A 17143-nucleotide genomic window follows, 5' to 3' on the forward strand; every position below is an offset into this window, starting at 1 on the left:
GGCTGTGAAGTGTTGGAATGGTAATGACTACAGTCAAGAAACCTAAGAAACTTTCTTAATTTGTCCCTAAGTTCTTTTTGTATCTCCATTAAACGCATTTAATTTTTTTTCTAGTACTGTAGCCTTATAAAATGGACATTTTTATTTAATGGAAGTATTAAATTCTGTGGATGCTCATAGAAAGTTATGTTCTGTAAAAGTGTGATGTGGTTATTTTCAGTATGAGATTGCAAATGATTTTGCATTCTATGTTCCTTTGACTCCTAGCTGGTAAAAATACTTAGTATGAAATGAGGCAGAGAGCTACATTAAGTCCACAGAATTGAAGGATGATGCTGAATTTCACTCCTGTTAGTGGTTTGCTTTTCTGAAGCTGTTATTTCTCAATGTTTGACATGCTGGCAAAAGAGAAGCTTTTTTTTTTCAGCCACATAACATCACTTGATTGCTGTGAAGTGACAAACAAATGTTGGTTCTTTAGGGTCATTGTTCTAAAATGATTGTAATGATGGTTTTCCTTTCAATATACATACATACGCACATGTGTTCATGTGTGCACTCCAGCTTACATCTACATGTAGGGGGAAGAAGTTGATTGATTGATGTATATCCTTGGTCCTAAGGTCATACAAAGAATAGAAATACTTAGCTGGAAGTACTGAATATTCTTGGAAGCACGAAATGGAATGAAGTAATGAGGTTTTGCTTATCTGCTTACCAAAAATTTTTGAGGAAGAAAACTATGAATAATGTGGTAGAAGACCACATACTTTTGGAATCTGGGAAGCTTTTCACTGTAGAACAATTACAGCCTTATGAGCCAGAATTTTCCAGTATCAGGGGGATCTCTCTAATCACTTTTTACTTGGTTACAGTCTTCAGAACAAAAAGTCAGTTATATCACTTGTCATAGCTGTCAGGAGCTTTTTGAAGGCCTATTTCTTCAAAGCATTATCATGAGGTTACGATTTGCAATTCTTCCATTTCTTAAATGTTAATTTGATTCTCACAAAATTTGTGAAAACTTCCTTGAAATTGTTTTTATTTGGCATCCTGTTTTCAGAGAGTGTTGTACCCTGGGCCAGGGAATTCAACTTCTACAGTAAGATGCAGACAGTTACTTTAATAAATCCAGCTTTTTTAAAAAAGATTTTTGTTGAAATGCTTTGTAAAATAGTCATGTGGGAGCCTTTTAAAATGTTAAATCCAGGAAGGCTTTTGCTTAGAACACTTTATGTCTCCTATTGTCCTAATTTAAGGTTAGCTCCAGAATTTTTACTTAAATTCTCAGAAACAGAAATCTTTCTTGAACTCAAACTCTTTATTTATCTCCCTCGTAGATATTACTATCCCAACTTTTAAACCTGAACTATGCATTAGTTTTGAATTGTGGACATTTCTGTGTGAAGTTTCATGATAGTATATATTTTACACAACTCTTAGAATAGAATTTTAATTAGAAAATATATTAAGATTTTTTATGTTATTCTAAGGGAAAAAAGTCTGTTTAACTAGTTTTATTATTAATGCATCATATTGACCATGAGTTATTTTAAACTCCATGATTTGTGAATGGTGATTTATTACTATACTTCTGAAATATAGCTATAGGAGCTATAATTGTATTTGAATCAAACATAAAACCAGGAATATTTGGATACATATTTTTATTACAAAAAATCAAGAAAAACACATGACAACATTCTTGATCAAAATCCATCAGTTATCGTGCTTACAACTGCTGCAGATGTGGTAGGAAATTAAAAATTAAAATTTCAGATTAATTGAATATTTGCTTTTCTTCTTAGATTATCGACATAATGGGAGAGATCTCCAAAGTTCAACGCTATCAGTGCCAGAACAAGTTATGTCATCTAATCATTGCTCTCGATCAGGGTCCCCTCACCGTGGAGATAGTATAGGACGGACTAGATCATGGTCTCCCAGTGTCCCTCCCCCACAAAGGTAAATTGTTATTGAAACATGTAGGTATATAAACTTAAGTGCTGTTGATCCTGTAAAAATACTGGAAAGAATCTTCTGACTTTCAAAATGGGAACAAATTGATTAGATCTTACAAAATTGTATAAAGCCAGTAATGTTTCTATCACATTATATTGATGCCTAGAAAGTCACCTGATTTTATCTCTGAAGAAAGAAAAATACTTTTCCACATTTTTATTTTCATGAGCTATTTAGAAGATGCCTTTTAGTTTCTGATGGTTTGACGTTTTGTCATCATTTTGGCTCATCATTCTCATCAGTGGCTGTTTGCAATCTTTTTGTCTGTGTAGAATTAAGATGCTGGGAGTGCCATGCTTCCTACCCACAGAAGATTTCTTTCTACGTTTCTTCTTCAGACTTTTAAAACATCAAAAATAATTTGTCATACATATGGTTTTATACTGAAGAAAAGTCAACTCTTCATTTGGAAAGTTTGTGATAACTTGTAAAACCAAGATCAGAACAATTCTTCCAAAAGCTGACCAATTTGGATAATTACTACTATTTGATTCAATATACTGTTTAAGAAAGAATTAAAACTTTTTCTGTATGGATAAGCTTTGTTAAGAGGAAGCAGAATATAGGTTTCAAGGGGAATGAAGCCTGTGTTCCAGCATTTTTTTTTGCTATGTATGGGTACGTTTTCAGTTGGTGTAGTTCAGCTGGAATAAAAGGAATAAGATAATGTTCACAATTCCTATTTAATACTGAAGATTTGGTATTCAGTGTTCCCAGTAAGGTATGTGTACTCCTTTCCTTTACAGCCATTCCAATTCTCTTGTGTTCTACGTTTCTTTCTTTCATTTTTGTTCTTTCTGTTAGCTTAAGATTCTCTTGACTACATATTCTCTTTCTTATGTTTTTACTTACCATTTCCCCTAACAAATAGAGACTAAATGTTATCATTTTCCATTAGTGAAATATTAGAATTACAAATTATGTCATAGCTAACAGGTAGAAAATTAAGTTTCTGCTTGAAATCTAAAAGCATACGGAAGTACAGCCTTATTTTAAATGAGACAAACTGGTAGTTAGATAAACAGTAGACACAGAGGGGCCTGTTCTGATTTCAATGATACTGATTTCAGGCTAAGTAATTGCCTATGCTAACCCTCCTGGGGTTATCCCTGTAGGACATTTAAGAGTCCTTAAGGGTTCTTTAAGGCTCCCTTCCAACTCAAACAGTTCTATGATGCTATGATATAGACATAAATATGATCAAAATCCCTTTATTTTATTCTTTTATTTTCTATGTTCTGTGTATTTTAACCAAGCTAGTAATTAAGACTTGTCTAACAGCACTGAAAAACGTTCTTTTCTTCTATTTTGTATGTTCCTCTTGCATATGAAACGTTCCTTGCTTCCTGACTTTAAGCTAAAATTTAAAATATAATTTTGAACTTATGGAGTAAAATGCTCTTGTAAAGTGACAAGTGATAGGGATGCAAGGAAATGGTTGCAAGTTGTGCCAGGGAAGGTCTAGATCAGATTGCTTTACTCCATAGACATTCTGTCAAATGCAAGAAGATTCCAATGGAGTAGGTATGTAGAATGTGAAAACAGCTTTTCTTATGTAACAAATTCAATTATGTAACAAATTTAATATGTCATTTCCTCTTAAGCAGCAAATCTAGCTAACAAAGGCCTCTTTAGCAGAGTGAAAGAGAGCTTTATTTGAAGTACAAGAAATACATTTGTGTAGGATGTTAAAAGGCAGTATGAAGTCATAACCTGATATAACAGAGAAAGCTAAAGAAGAAATGATTTATTTAGAGCAGTAATCTAAAAGTACAATCTTACTGAAAGCTATTTGAGCAGACACAATGGTACTGCATTTTCAAGACTAAGGCTAATAGTTTGGTAGTTGGGGCAGGAGTTTTCACTGTGTGTGCAGAAGATGAAAATCAGATATTTGGGAAGTTTTGCAAATAAGTGACAACTTGAGAAAGCTTTAAGTCAAAAGACAGATGTGGTAAAATAAGATAATACTATAAACAGAAATTGTTTTTTTTTTTTAAACCTTAATGAAAAGGTAGATTGTGGAAAAGAATTAGAGGCTAGAACTGAGAAAGAAGGAATAAGAATTGGTTGCTGAACAGCAGAAGAGAACTGTCGGCATCCATTTTAGAGTGAAAGTGTGTATGAAAGAGTGTGATTGTGGAGTAAAGCCATTTTGGTATTCATAATTTTGGTGCAAATATGGTAGTTAAAACATGTGCAGAGAAGGAGTTATGGGCTAGATGTTGTAGAGTGGAAGTTAGAAAAATTATACCTATTTTTAGTATGGTAATATTTAGTTGGTAAACTAAATTCTAAATTCCAGTTCTGGAGCCCCCAGCACAAGAAAGACATGGAGCTGTTGGAGCAGCTCCAGAGGAGGGCCACGAAGATGATCAGAGGGCTGGAGCACCTCCCCTACAAGGACAGGCTGAGAGAGCTGGGACTCTTCGGCCTGGAGAAGAGGAGGTTCCAAGGAGACCTTACAGTGGCCTTCCAGTAGCTGAAAGGGGCCTACAGGAAAGCTGGGGAGGGACTTTTTACAAGGGCAGGTAGCGACAGGATGAGAGGAAAACGTTTCAAACTGGAAGAGGGTAGATTTAGACTAGATACTAGGAAGAAAGTCTTTACTATGAGAGCAGTGAGACACTGGAACAGGTTGCCCAGCGAGGTTGTGAATGCCACCCCTCCCTGGAAGCTATTCAAGGCCAGGCTGGGTGGGGCTTTGAGCAATCTGATCTCATGGGAGGTGTGCCTGCCTATAGCAGGGGGTGTTGGAAATAGATGATCTTAAAGGTCCCTTCCAACCTAAACCATTCTATGATTCTGACTTCCTGTTTGGCTTCATAATAGTGAAGAAAAGCAGTTACAGAATCAGAGTCAGAATGGCAGAGACCTCTGCCATTGGACTCACCTCTGGGTCCGTCTCATCAACCCCTGCTCAAGAAGGAACACCCAGAGCAGGGTGCCCAGGCCCATATCCAGTTAATTTACTAGAAATAAATTAGAGCTGCTGGCAGAAGTTCATGTAGTTTCATAGTGCTTCTGTGCAGAAATAATTAACAGTAATACTGCATTAGTGAAGGATACACACATGGGTTGACATTAGTCAGGGACTGGCAAATGACAGAGAATAAGAATGATAGGTACCAAAAAGGCAGAAAAAGTGACAAGGAAGAACACAGAAATGGAATAGAATTAAAGTGAAATGAGGCACACATTAAGGGAGACTGCAGGAAAGAATTGGAATTTGAGGAATTTATAGGTGTAAAATCTGAATTTGTGTGGAGGAGGCGCAAAGCTCTTGGAAAATTCTTTTCAGTGCACGTTTTATCTAGGAAGGTTACTTTCACTGAATGTGCGTGTTTGGAAAGACTAATTCTTGTCCGAAATTTACCATTTTACTAAAATAATTAATGTCGAGTATGAAAGCATAACAAAAAATCATTTCCCTCCTGTTGTGTTAGCACCTTTTTCAATAGGCAAAAAAAAAAAAAAAAAAATTAAGATAAAATCATAAATTATGTGAGTATGAAATAATACAAAAGATAGATCAGGTAAATCATCTCATTTCCATCATGTTTGCTAGCAACTTTCTGTTGCAGTCCAGCTGTACCCAGAACTCAGAGTCTGCTCTCTTTTATCCCTAGTCGGAACGTGGATCAGGGACCACGAGGGACACGATCTACTGCTGCACATTACAATACCCTGAACCGAATGGAAAGACACCGTGTAATAGATGACCACTACTCCCCGGACAGAGAGAGGTAAATATCTGACTGGTATTAAGCATGGCTCTAGCCTACTCTCATCAGTGTGAAATACTTCAGACTGTCTCTAAAATAGGTAACAAAATTGCTTACCTTTTCCCATAGATGAGCATTTGCCTATTCATTAAGAAATAACATGCAATGTGCACAAGGCTGACAGAACTCTTTGCTAAGGGGGAAACTGAAAAAGCTATGACAAATTGTTTAGTTTTTCATTGAGAATATTTCTATGTACTGTACTAATAAATTCCCTAAGTGCAGAATATCATAAAAAAAAAAATAAGAATGAACTTGGTCATTTTTGCTCCTGAATAAAGAGATAATTTGAGCTCACTATTAATGTAATACTCCCATTGGATACAGTGCAATTAACAAACATAACAGAAGTATATTCTTGGACTATGTTTGTCTTTTCTAAACTTTATGAGCCACTTGGTGATAAAATTAATTGTTATGGCAGTGTGTACTAGAATGAAATTGGGGTCCTTGTGTTTAGAAGTACATCTTACCATGACTGACATTTTGCCTCACCAAACTTCCTAAACAGTGGGCAAAACTGTACTGACTTGTATGAGTTTTAATGATAGAAAACCAAACAAGATCTAGTTGGTTAATGTAGATAATTTTGCTGGGTTCATGTGGTAGTTGTGCACTTACAAAAATATTTATCTTTCCCACCTCATTGTCTTTATGCTGGAAAATCAAAAGAAGTTCATACATTTAATTTTGAACTTCTTCCCCTTTCTTATATTCCAAGCTGAAAATCTGTGCATTATGGTCAGGCAGATTATGATCAGACTGATATTATCCCATTTCATGAATGTAAATAGCAAGGGATAATAAATTTATATTTCGTAATTCGAGTGAGTCCTGTGTGGCTAGTATTTGAAATTAATACTTCTTCAGTTGATTCTTACAGATTATTCCTCATGTAACATCAAAGCACAGAATTGGTGTTAGAAACTGTAATACAAACAACTTAAGACATCAGCATTTTTTGCTGACTGTATTGAACTGAAAAGGTAAATGTGTCTTAAAAGAATATTAATGTGATAGTCAATGACTGTAAAGAATGTAAGACAAAATAATCTGAAAAAAATTATATTTTCCCAATTAGATAAGTTGAAAATAAAAGAGCACCTAAAATAAAATAAAATACATATAGCTATTTCGGCGATGTTAAATTGAATTTGGCCGAAAAAGTCAAGTGGACAAAAAATTAAGTTACTGAAAAGCAATGAAATGTCATCCAAAATGTCAACCATATTCATTACAAGTACAACATAGCCAAACTTCCTTTGAAGTATTTGATACTTCTGCTTACGCTGCAGAAAAATATTATTCACTTGACTGATGAGCCTAGTGGATTTTCATACGGAATGAAATAACTTAAGGACTCTAACCTGTTTCTGTTAAAGAGAAAAAACAGAATACTCTTGTGATAATACAAGGTTGATGATAAGATTGATTTTCCTAGAAATATGGTCTAAACTTATCCTTAAAGCCTGTGTATGCTGTATGGAATGTTCTTGGGTTTGTTCACTGTGCAAGTTCGCTAGCTGTCTCCCAGATATATGCACAGCAGTGAAAACTAGCCAGAAGTAGAGCAGTGTCATAAAGTTGGTGATGAATGTATTAAATTTTCATATGATCAGTCTTGATGAGTAGATATTTGTTTGTTAGATATGTCCTGAATTGCTGAATGCAGCTGTATGTGTCTATATTTTCCAAAACACCAAAGTTCTCTCCTGTTTCTATGCGGTGAGCAGTTATCTAGCTAGTCAGATTGTTGACTAATTATACGTCAATTACAGCATATAATATCTGATACATCTTGGTTCTAGGCAACACAAGAACAGGAAAAGACTAGTCCCAAACATTTATCTGTTGTTAATTAACAGTGACTTTATGAATGGAAAGATTATTAAACTTCAAATTGTTTTACTGAATATTTGTCTGATACTGTCAGTGTTACATAATAAAAAGGCTTGTGCATACACAAGTCCTTAAAATAGCTCCTCACTAGCATTAATTCTGAAAACTGCTGAAGTCAGTTTGTAGAAGCGTAAAAATTGAACTTTTAAACAGGTTTATAATCTTTCTACTTGTCGTCCATGTTGTGTTCCTTACTTACCTTTGTGAAACAAAATCATACTTTGCTTTCCCACTGCTCTGATGATTTGTTGTTTCCACAGTCCATTTATCCTTTGGAGATGTTTGTAAAAAAAGAGACTTTGAAAAAGTAACTTTTTACAGACATTCTCAGTTGCTAAGTTTAAATATGACTGAGTATATATGTAAGAGCATTTGTTCCTTCCTTTTCCAGATATATGTCCAATGTATGTGGTACTAAGGTATGAGGTACTATGTGACTGTATATAAAGTCTAGTGACCTTGAGTCTGATTGCAATAAATGTTCCCTCAAAATCAAATACGGAGAAGTCAGAAGTGAAAATCAAATTATTAAAAAAGCAGGAAGGCACACATTTTTAATTTAGTTGGAGATCATTTTAATGTCAAACACCAGACTCAACACATTGTTTTGATTCATACATTGATTTTGGTTGGCAGGATAAAATTAGAGTTAAAAGTTATATTGATTCCTTTATTTCCAAAAATGTCAGAATTGTATTGTGCATTCTGGTTACTCAAAGTAGGAGGTCAGGTTATTATCAGACATTCAGAATGCCCCAGAATTTCATATGCAAGCTCTCACATCTCCCCTCTTCTAATTCAATGTGTCTTTTATTTAAAAAAATCCTACCAATCAGCCCAAAAAGACACCTTTTTTTCTTTCTCTGCAGTCTGATTAAGCTAATTCCTGCTTTTTAATGTTTCTAGTTGTTCAGAAAGTTGTAACTTGACTAATTTGGGTGTATTTGGTATAAGACAAATTCATACCAGTAAAAAAAAAAAAAACAGATTTGTTAGCAATCTTAATAATTTAGTGCTTGTAATGCATTTTATTTGCTGTTTCAGTTGAAGAGATGTACAATTGTTACTAAAAAGGGAGGGATAGTAGTGTTGCCCATCTACTTAGTGTACCACTTCAAGTAAATTAAAATTGAATAATACATTAGAAAAAATAGATCATCATAATGGATGAACACTGAAAGAATGATAGAAGTTTCTTGTGTTAACCAAATTTAATTCATGCAAGCTCTAGCAGTGGGACAAAAAAATCTTATTTTGCCTTCAAATTTACTTACAGGCTTTTCATTGAGCAGAACAAAGAATGTTAGTGTACTCCAGTTGTTCCATTTCCACATAAATACTTGGGAGTCAACACCCCACTAATACAGAAGCCAGAATATTAATGAAATTGTGGGAACTGGTCACAGAGAATGAAAAGGAATGAAAGAATGAAGGAATAGCAAATGTCATAATGCCTCATCTTTACTGCTGAGTGAAATAGCTGAGGACCAGGTTAAACTGTGCTTGCACAGTAAGAACAGGAAGGAATACATTGGATTGTACAGTGAAACACTCAGCATATGTGTGTGTGTTTTCAGGTGTGCTTCTAGGACTGTTTTGCTATGTGTAGCTTGTTCCTGGAAACTAAATATTAAAATTAGACAATCTGAATCACTGATACCTATTTTGTTATCCTCATGGTTTGCTGAATTTTTATGAAGGTGTGAGGAAATGGAAAAGTAGGTGAGCGATAACAGAAAAATTTAAGTCATCGCTTTCTGTTCACTGAAAAGAAAGGAAAATTATAGTGCTTGTCTATATCTCTGCAATTGTATCTTCAGATTAATGGAAGTCTGTTTTCACCGGATGCAGGGGAAAAAGTGTGTTTGTGTGTGTGTTTATGTAACTGGTCGTATTGCAAAAAACTGTAGTACTTCCTCATCAGACATATTTCATCATTTTAATATAAGTGAAATGAGTTGCTGCTGCAAATTACCCTCTTTGTAGCAGAATATATAATGTTTCAGAAATTTTTGAGGCTGCAGGCTAATATTTTCATTTTGCCATACCATTATTTGACATACTTCTGCTACTGAATGTTGTAATGTAGCAAATGAGGAATGTGTGGTCTAAATGGAGATTGCAAAAGAAAAGTATCTTGGAGGTCTACCATCTTTTAAAAGAGCCTGGTATGTCTAAAATGCACCCATGACTATGTGATCTTCCATTCATTCCCCCTTATATGTACATAGGAGATCGCTGTTTTCATGAACAGCTCAAAAGACATGTTTATTTTGTATTCAGTTGTAGAACATTTCTGGAGTTGCTTTGCATTGATGCAATGCAAAGCTTCACAACAGCAACCAGTTGAATTATGATTTTACCATGTTACGATTTACTTAAATCATGATTTTAAGTGGTTTAGGCTGGCTAGTAGCCGTAGGGATGTTTTCCGTATCTTCGTTTTGAACCGGGAGAAATAGTTAAGTCTCAGGCATCTCTGATGTTTCATTGTTAACATACAAAACTCAGTAGAATTTATTTGAAGCTCAGTATATAAAGTATTAATAAAATCAGAACAAATAGTGGACTACTGACTGAATGATCAGTAGGCAGGCAGCGTTTCAACCTTTTGTGCTGCATGCCAAAATGTGTAAACCACAGAGCAGTGTGTGGCCTCTTAATGTGCATCCTGTTGCATTTTGACCTATGTGATGTCAGTGATTCTGTCTTCCATACAGATACATTCCATGCAGCTTTCCGTTTTTGTTTACTAAGTATGCATAATTTATTGAAAACATTATGGTGCATCAATGGAAACCATTTCCAGAGAAAGAGCGAGAAATGCTTACATGAGCAGTACCTATATTATTATTACTGCAGCTAAGAATGACACATCATAAATTATGAAAATAATACAGGCTATGTAGGCTACATACTCTTGTTGTATGATGTATGACTTGTTTTATAATATTCAGACTGAGTATTACAGAATCACAAAATCGTAGGGGTTGGGAGGGGCCTCTGGAGATCATCTACTCCCCTCCAAAAGCAGGTTCCCTACAGTTATTTTTTTATGTTGCACTTATAAAAACATATTATAAGGAATTGTATTTTATAAATTAGATAACGTATAAAATTTGCTCTAAAGAAAGAACAGGTAGCAATGCTGGAGAACCAGGTCAAGTATAAACTAATGCTATGAAGTCTATATAGACAAGAAGAGTTCAGAGTGGTAAGAAAGCATATATTAAGCTTGTTAAAGGTTATTACATATTAGACCTTATATATGGTTGTATCTAAATAGGAGCTTACTCTATTCTAAGTAAGTTTTTGAATTAAAAAAAAATGGAAAGATTGAACATCACAAACAAAAGTCCTGGAACTTGGTAAGAGCACTAGAACTCGGTGTTTCTGCAAATACTGGGACAAAATTTGATTCCAGAGATTGGGCATTTAAGATGACTGAGTGGGGATTTGAAGAGCATTTACTGGCAGTGTTTCATTCATAGACCAGTAGGTGAAGGAGACAGTCTGGGGTGTTCCTTCTTGTGAGCTGTAAGGAAGGAGAAATTGTATTCCTATTGATTTAATGCTCTGCAACACTGCCCGAAGTTGTAGTTTGGTTTAAAGATTTGTTCTTAACTATTGGACTGTATTGTATTTTTTTGATTTTGAAAGACTATCAAGAAAATATGTCAACAGTTCTCTGGAGAGAGAAAAGGGAAGTGAAAGTGAAGTGTTAACAATAAACTGCCATCTACCAGCTGGAAGCACTTAATTAATTACTAATGCAATATTTGAGAAAGTTTTGCATTGTTACTTCCAGCATTTCATCTAAATGATTTAAGGGCATTCATGTGAACATAGCCTGTGAGTAACTACTGCAGTGAAAATAGACTGCTGTGCACTTGTTTGCCTTGCTTGCACTTATAGTTGCTGTGGGGAGGACTCCTACATTTTTTTTATATTGTTCTTCCTGTAGGTGTGCATATATTCTAAGGAAATTTTAAGAACATGATGGAATTATATTTTTTACTGCTTCTCAGAAGTATAATGACTACCAGGTTATGGGTAGACTGGTTCTGGTTTTCAGGTCTGGGCGCTAGTACAATGTTTCATCTCTAATTTTCAAATTAATGTGCCAAGTTGGGCCCCACTGAATTGTGGGCTCCTTGTTCTTCTAACAATTTGTCTGCAAATAAATTGTAAGCAAGGACTTAAGTTAGAAGCTCTTTATAGTTGTGGCTATATGATATTGCATTTATTTGGGAAGCTTATAAAGACTATTTATATGCAGCTGATGATATATTTTATCTATGTACAAAGGATGAAAAGATAATATGTGTAGGTAATACAGCTCCTTGTCACAATTTGTCTGATTACTACTTGTCTGATTACTAAAACTAATTAAGACATGAGAAATAAAAGTGGTGGATAAATGTGAGGTTTTCAATGTTTCATGTGAAATTTCTTTGTACTTCCAATGTTCACTTTTGTTATAAGACACCACTTAAAAAAAAAAAAAAGAACTTCAGTGGTGCTGTAGAGCAGGGACTCTTTTTTGCATTCTAATAATTCTTTGTAAATTGGAAAAACACCCTATTTAAAAAAAAAAAATTACTGTTTGCATATATTTGTACTTTAAGAGAAATAACATTACTTTTAATAACAGAAGAATATCTAGTGCAGTAATAGATATATATATATTTTGAAATATAGATTACTTTTTTTGGTACAAACAAAATGTAATTATCGTGTTTTTATTATTTTGAAATGCATGGATTTATTTTCTGGCATTTTCTGTTACAAATATTTTATCCCTTCATAAATTATTTGAATAATAAGGGAGCTTTCATGTAAGTTCATCTTTTATAGGATAAATATTAAGAAAACTCACCATCAGAAATAGCGAAGCTCTGGAGCTAGCTATGTGGCAGCAAGCTGGGAGCCTTCTCAGTGATGATAGCTTTTCAGACAGACTAGGTAAACCTCTACCAATTATGTTAAATATACTGGAGTTATCACTGCCTTAAAGCAAGGGAATGGGCAATATAACTTCTTGAGATTGTTTTCAGAAATACATTTTTTTCTAAACCAAAATAATGCAAAAAATCCCAATTTTTAACTGTGCACACGATCCTGTCTCTTACTGACTTCTCAGAATAAATGTGTGAATCTGCATAATTTTATGTACACATATACAATGCTTTTGTAGTCCCTGTGTTTGCAGGTTTTTATGTCTTCTGTATTGTGAAGTGCATCATTCCTTCTCCATCTCATTGTCTCGTATTTGTATTTTTCTTTATGCCATCTGCTCAGCCATTATGTTACTTTACCTCGTTCCTGGTACACCCAGTCCACTGATCACCATCACAGAGATGCCAGGTATATGTTTTCCTCTGTGTGAGTCTGTGGATAATGCATGTACTTCCATGTACCTACATTTCCATTTCTGCTTTTGTCAGTCTGTGTATAGTGGTAGAAAACGTAGAAGTACCGAGTCAATATCAGCATTAGGCTTCCTAACATAGTATATAGATAATCACTGAGTGATTCTTCATATGCTTTACCTTTTTAACATTTTTTCACTGCCACAAGTCTGTAATTGGTGGCACATTAACATGGTACTATCTGCACATTATTCCAATATCTTTTTAAAAGTCAATAAGGAAAATATTTAAGTCAACAAACACAAGTATCTGCTGATATTGTGATTTTAACATACAGAATCTAATACATGTATGGGCTGTGTTAAATGTTGCAGGAGAGAAATCCGAGGTTTGATACCTGACTCCACAGTCTCAGCTGCAGGCCATAGTAACTTAATATTTTGAAATAGTTTTGTTAAATTCACCAGAGTTCCAGCTGAGTATTGTTCAAGTGTTTCCATTGATGAAATTCCTTTCTTTTCATATTGTTTTGTCCTTGTTTCATCTTTGTGTTGCTTTTCATTGTGTTCACCCTTTTATGTTTTGGCAGCCAGGATCACACAATGTATCCTCTTTTTTGTGAAGATGCAATCAGATTACTTCGCTCCCGTAAGATGTGCCGTACCTATTCTGAGGGTGCTTACTATGATCTTGAGAGGTATAACTGATGCGGAGCATATTGTTAGTTATACACCATATATTTTGGCAGTACTGCGTTTGGTTTCCAAATTAAGAGTATAATCTATGTTTTAACTAATAAACACACACAGTGAAGGTGTTTTATGCTTCTCAGTGAATATGTATGTATCTAGGACTGACTGCTCGAGACTATGGCAAAATCCTAATAGAAGCTGAAGAGTTTTATAAAAGTCAATTTCATAAATGAGGTTATATGGTTATTCCGTATAAAGATCTTTGTTTAACCTTTACTTTTGCCAGAATTTTCCAAAGTGCTTATAGTACTTATTATTCTCTTTAAAATAATGAGGAAATGCTTATCTACCTTAAAGTACACAGAAATAGTCTTTCTGAAATATCATACTTTGTCTAAATGAAAAATAGAGTGAAATGTACAAGCTTATGTTGTAGATATTTATATAGTTCTTATTCCATAACTAATGAGTACTTGCATACATTCACGATGACTGTGTGTGATTACAGACCATCAGTGTTCCTACTTGTATCTGAAAAGTAGCATAGTGAGAAGTTAAGCCCATAACGATTTCTGTGAAATAATTATGGTTGAAATACAGTGGCTTATAAGATATGAAATATGACATGCTGTTCTTGCACTACGGATGCAAAAAGTACTGCTATGATTATGATATTTTCAGCAAATACTGCAAAACAGAAGAATGGCTACGTGTTTGTGTGTGAATAGAAATAAGGATTTAAATCTGATAAACTGTAAGCCACTTAAAAGGAGGTGGTTGTTTCAGATCTCAAATAGCAGGTGCAAAGCAATGGCCATACCAGCCTTTATAAGAGACTTCATAACATTTTCCATAGCAAGCACTAAAGAACTCTTAATATATTAAATTAATCACTTCCATCTGGATAGGAGTTTCAGTGAGAATTTTATTAAGTTTTGCTCTGGATTCAAAGCATTTATAACCATTTTTTTTTAGAAGGTGCAAAATTTGTTTTCGATACAAAAGCATAATCCAAAACTTTTAAACCTTCTAAACAAATACTGTTTTATAAAAATTCTCCAAAGATATAATATAATAAATGTTATAAGCTTTAGAACTCAGTTAAACATATATTTTGATATTTTGATATATAAACATATATGTTTTACCTGAAATATGAAGAAAGTATGTACTTAATAGTTTGGTTTACATAGAAAAACTGTGATATAGAGGATTTTTATTTTGTTTTCTGAAAATGTGTGATGAAACAGACTCATACTTATGCTTTTTCAATAGTTAATTTTAAATACTGTTATTTGCCTTAGTTTTATACTGGCATTTGCATTAGTTTATCTGAACCTGTTTCAGATTGCTAGCTCTATTAGTTATTGCTGATAACTGGAAGCAGTTATCAAATTTTCTTAGTTTGGGGATCTTGACTTGCAAATCTTTGTTTCTACAGAAATTAGTTTCTCTAAAAAAAAAAAAAAAGAGTAAATTAAATGAAATAAAGAGCAAGAGGGATAGTGAAGTGATCATAAAGATGAAAAAGCCACGATTTCAGCAGTAAGATGGAATCAGTCTTTTCCAGGGCTCTGTTTAAGTGAAGGCTCATTAAAGCCTTCATTAAAGGATCAGAAAGGAAAATCTGAGATGAAATTAGATGTCCCCAGCTCCCTGTTAGAGCAGTATCTTGAGATTCCTTGGGCCTGGGAACTGATCCTTTATTGCCTGATCCATTTCAGTTCAGGCTTCCTGTGTTGTTTGAGTCATCTTTTCAGACGTGAGCTACTCTGAGTAACACCATCATTACTGTCATTTTTCCTAGTTTTTCATCCAGTTTGTCTTTTCAAGTTTGGAGAATAGTTCTCCAGGTATTAAAGGGTCATTTAAAGCATAACGTTTATCCACTTTCTCATTATCCATTGAAGAAACCTAAGTAATTTCCTCCTCTTTATGTTTTGGAAATATATGAAAAATTGCTTCTTAATCAACATTTCCTCATCACTCTTCACACTTTTTTCCCATTTCCCAGCTTAATGCTTATCTGAAAATACATTATTGTTTTAAGTCAGGGTGCTAGTCTCATCCTCTTAGCTCCGTCTACTTAATCAGTGTCATGGTGATATCAAGCAGCCACATCTCTTCCTGTTTTTTTTTCACTTTTTAAAATGTCAGATAACTATTTTTAGTTTCTGCTGTTATCAAAATCACAAACATTGTTCTCTTGCTAAGCGTTCATTGAAGAGTCTTTCATCTGGTGCAGAGTTAAATCTCTATGAATCCACCAGTGTGGATGTCCTGCAGCTAACAGGTCATGCAGATGCGTCAATCAAAATTACTTGGCTGCTTTGCTCCTTCACTGCTTATCTGGTAGTCATTCACAGCCACCCATGTACTCTTCTAATCTCTTCAAGCAGCTTTTTTATTTTTCCCCAAAGAGCTGACTATTTGGTTTTCTTTCATCTTCGCTGTTACTCATATTTGTTTCAGTTACTGCCTATCAAATTCAATAGTCTTTAGTTAATTAGTTCTAGGAAGAATTTCCATTATCAAGAACCTTGACTTCTGCATTCATTCTTTGACGATGTTATTCTGACCTTTTTTTATGATAGTTCCCCAATTTGAAGGAGTCTGGCTATTTCCGTCCCAAAGGAAATGGAGGTGGCATTGACAAGATGCTTGCTCCAGCAATTGCCCGAGAAAGACAAGAAGCACATACAGAGCTTCAGTGACTTCAGTGCCCTTTGGACCTTTGACTTCCTTAAGAGCTCACTGCAGCTCTGTACCCCACACCAATTTTCCTTGGCTCTTTAATGTGATGGTGCGGTAGCACTAGCTACTATCAGTTCACACTGCTGGAAGTACTCAGATTGAACATGTCTGAGCCATTGTGGCTGGGCCTGTAGAGCTTTATTTATATTTTTATGTGTATCCCTCAGTTCACAGTTCCCTAGAGTTATGCAGGCTGGTTTATAATTTGACACTGACCCATTTTAAGTTGGCTGACATACACGTGATCTCAAGAACAGAATGTTCTCACAATTTTTATCTGAGTTGTTTTTTAAATGAAACTCCTGTTTTCCTAGGTTTACCAATATTAGTAGTTCTTCCCAAAGAAAACTGCTGAAAGTCTCACAGTATGAAATTTATTCTCAACTTTTCTATCTCATAGCTCAGGTTAGTCACTGAGAACACCACACTCTGTGCCATTTCATTTTTTTCACTTAACCTTTGAGGTTTGAGTTTGGAAGACAGTTAAAGGTGGCTTCTGCACATTTTGTATGAAATGTGCTGTTTACTTCAGGCAGAATTTCTGTTGTATCGCTTAAGGACACAGTCTTCTTGCATTTTGTTTTCTGGCTTTTATTTTAACAGTCAGAAGTTCTGTAGC

General features: G+C 34.6%; 1 protein-coding gene across 1 annotated transcript in view; it reads left to right on the forward strand.

Annotated features, from left to right (window-relative positions):
* Positions 1-17143, forward strand: part of LOC110393513 (regulating synaptic membrane exocytosis protein 2-like) — a 285663-nt gene that overhangs the window by 215805 nt on the left and 52715 nt on the right. The window contains exons 16-17 of the mRNA XM_021386412.1: positions 1809-1965; positions 5652-5768. Of these exons, the coding sequence (XP_021242087.1) occupies positions 1809-1965; positions 5652-5768 (274 nt within the window). The remainder of the gene's footprint in view (positions 1-1808; positions 1966-5651; positions 5769-17143) is intronic.

This window comes from Numida meleagris, chromosome 2 (genome assembly GCF_002078875.1).
Source record: "Numida meleagris isolate 19003 breed g44 Domestic line chromosome 2, NumMel1.0, whole genome shotgun sequence".
Taxonomy (NCBI): domain Eukaryota; kingdom Metazoa; phylum Chordata; class Aves; order Galliformes; family Numididae; genus Numida; species Numida meleagris.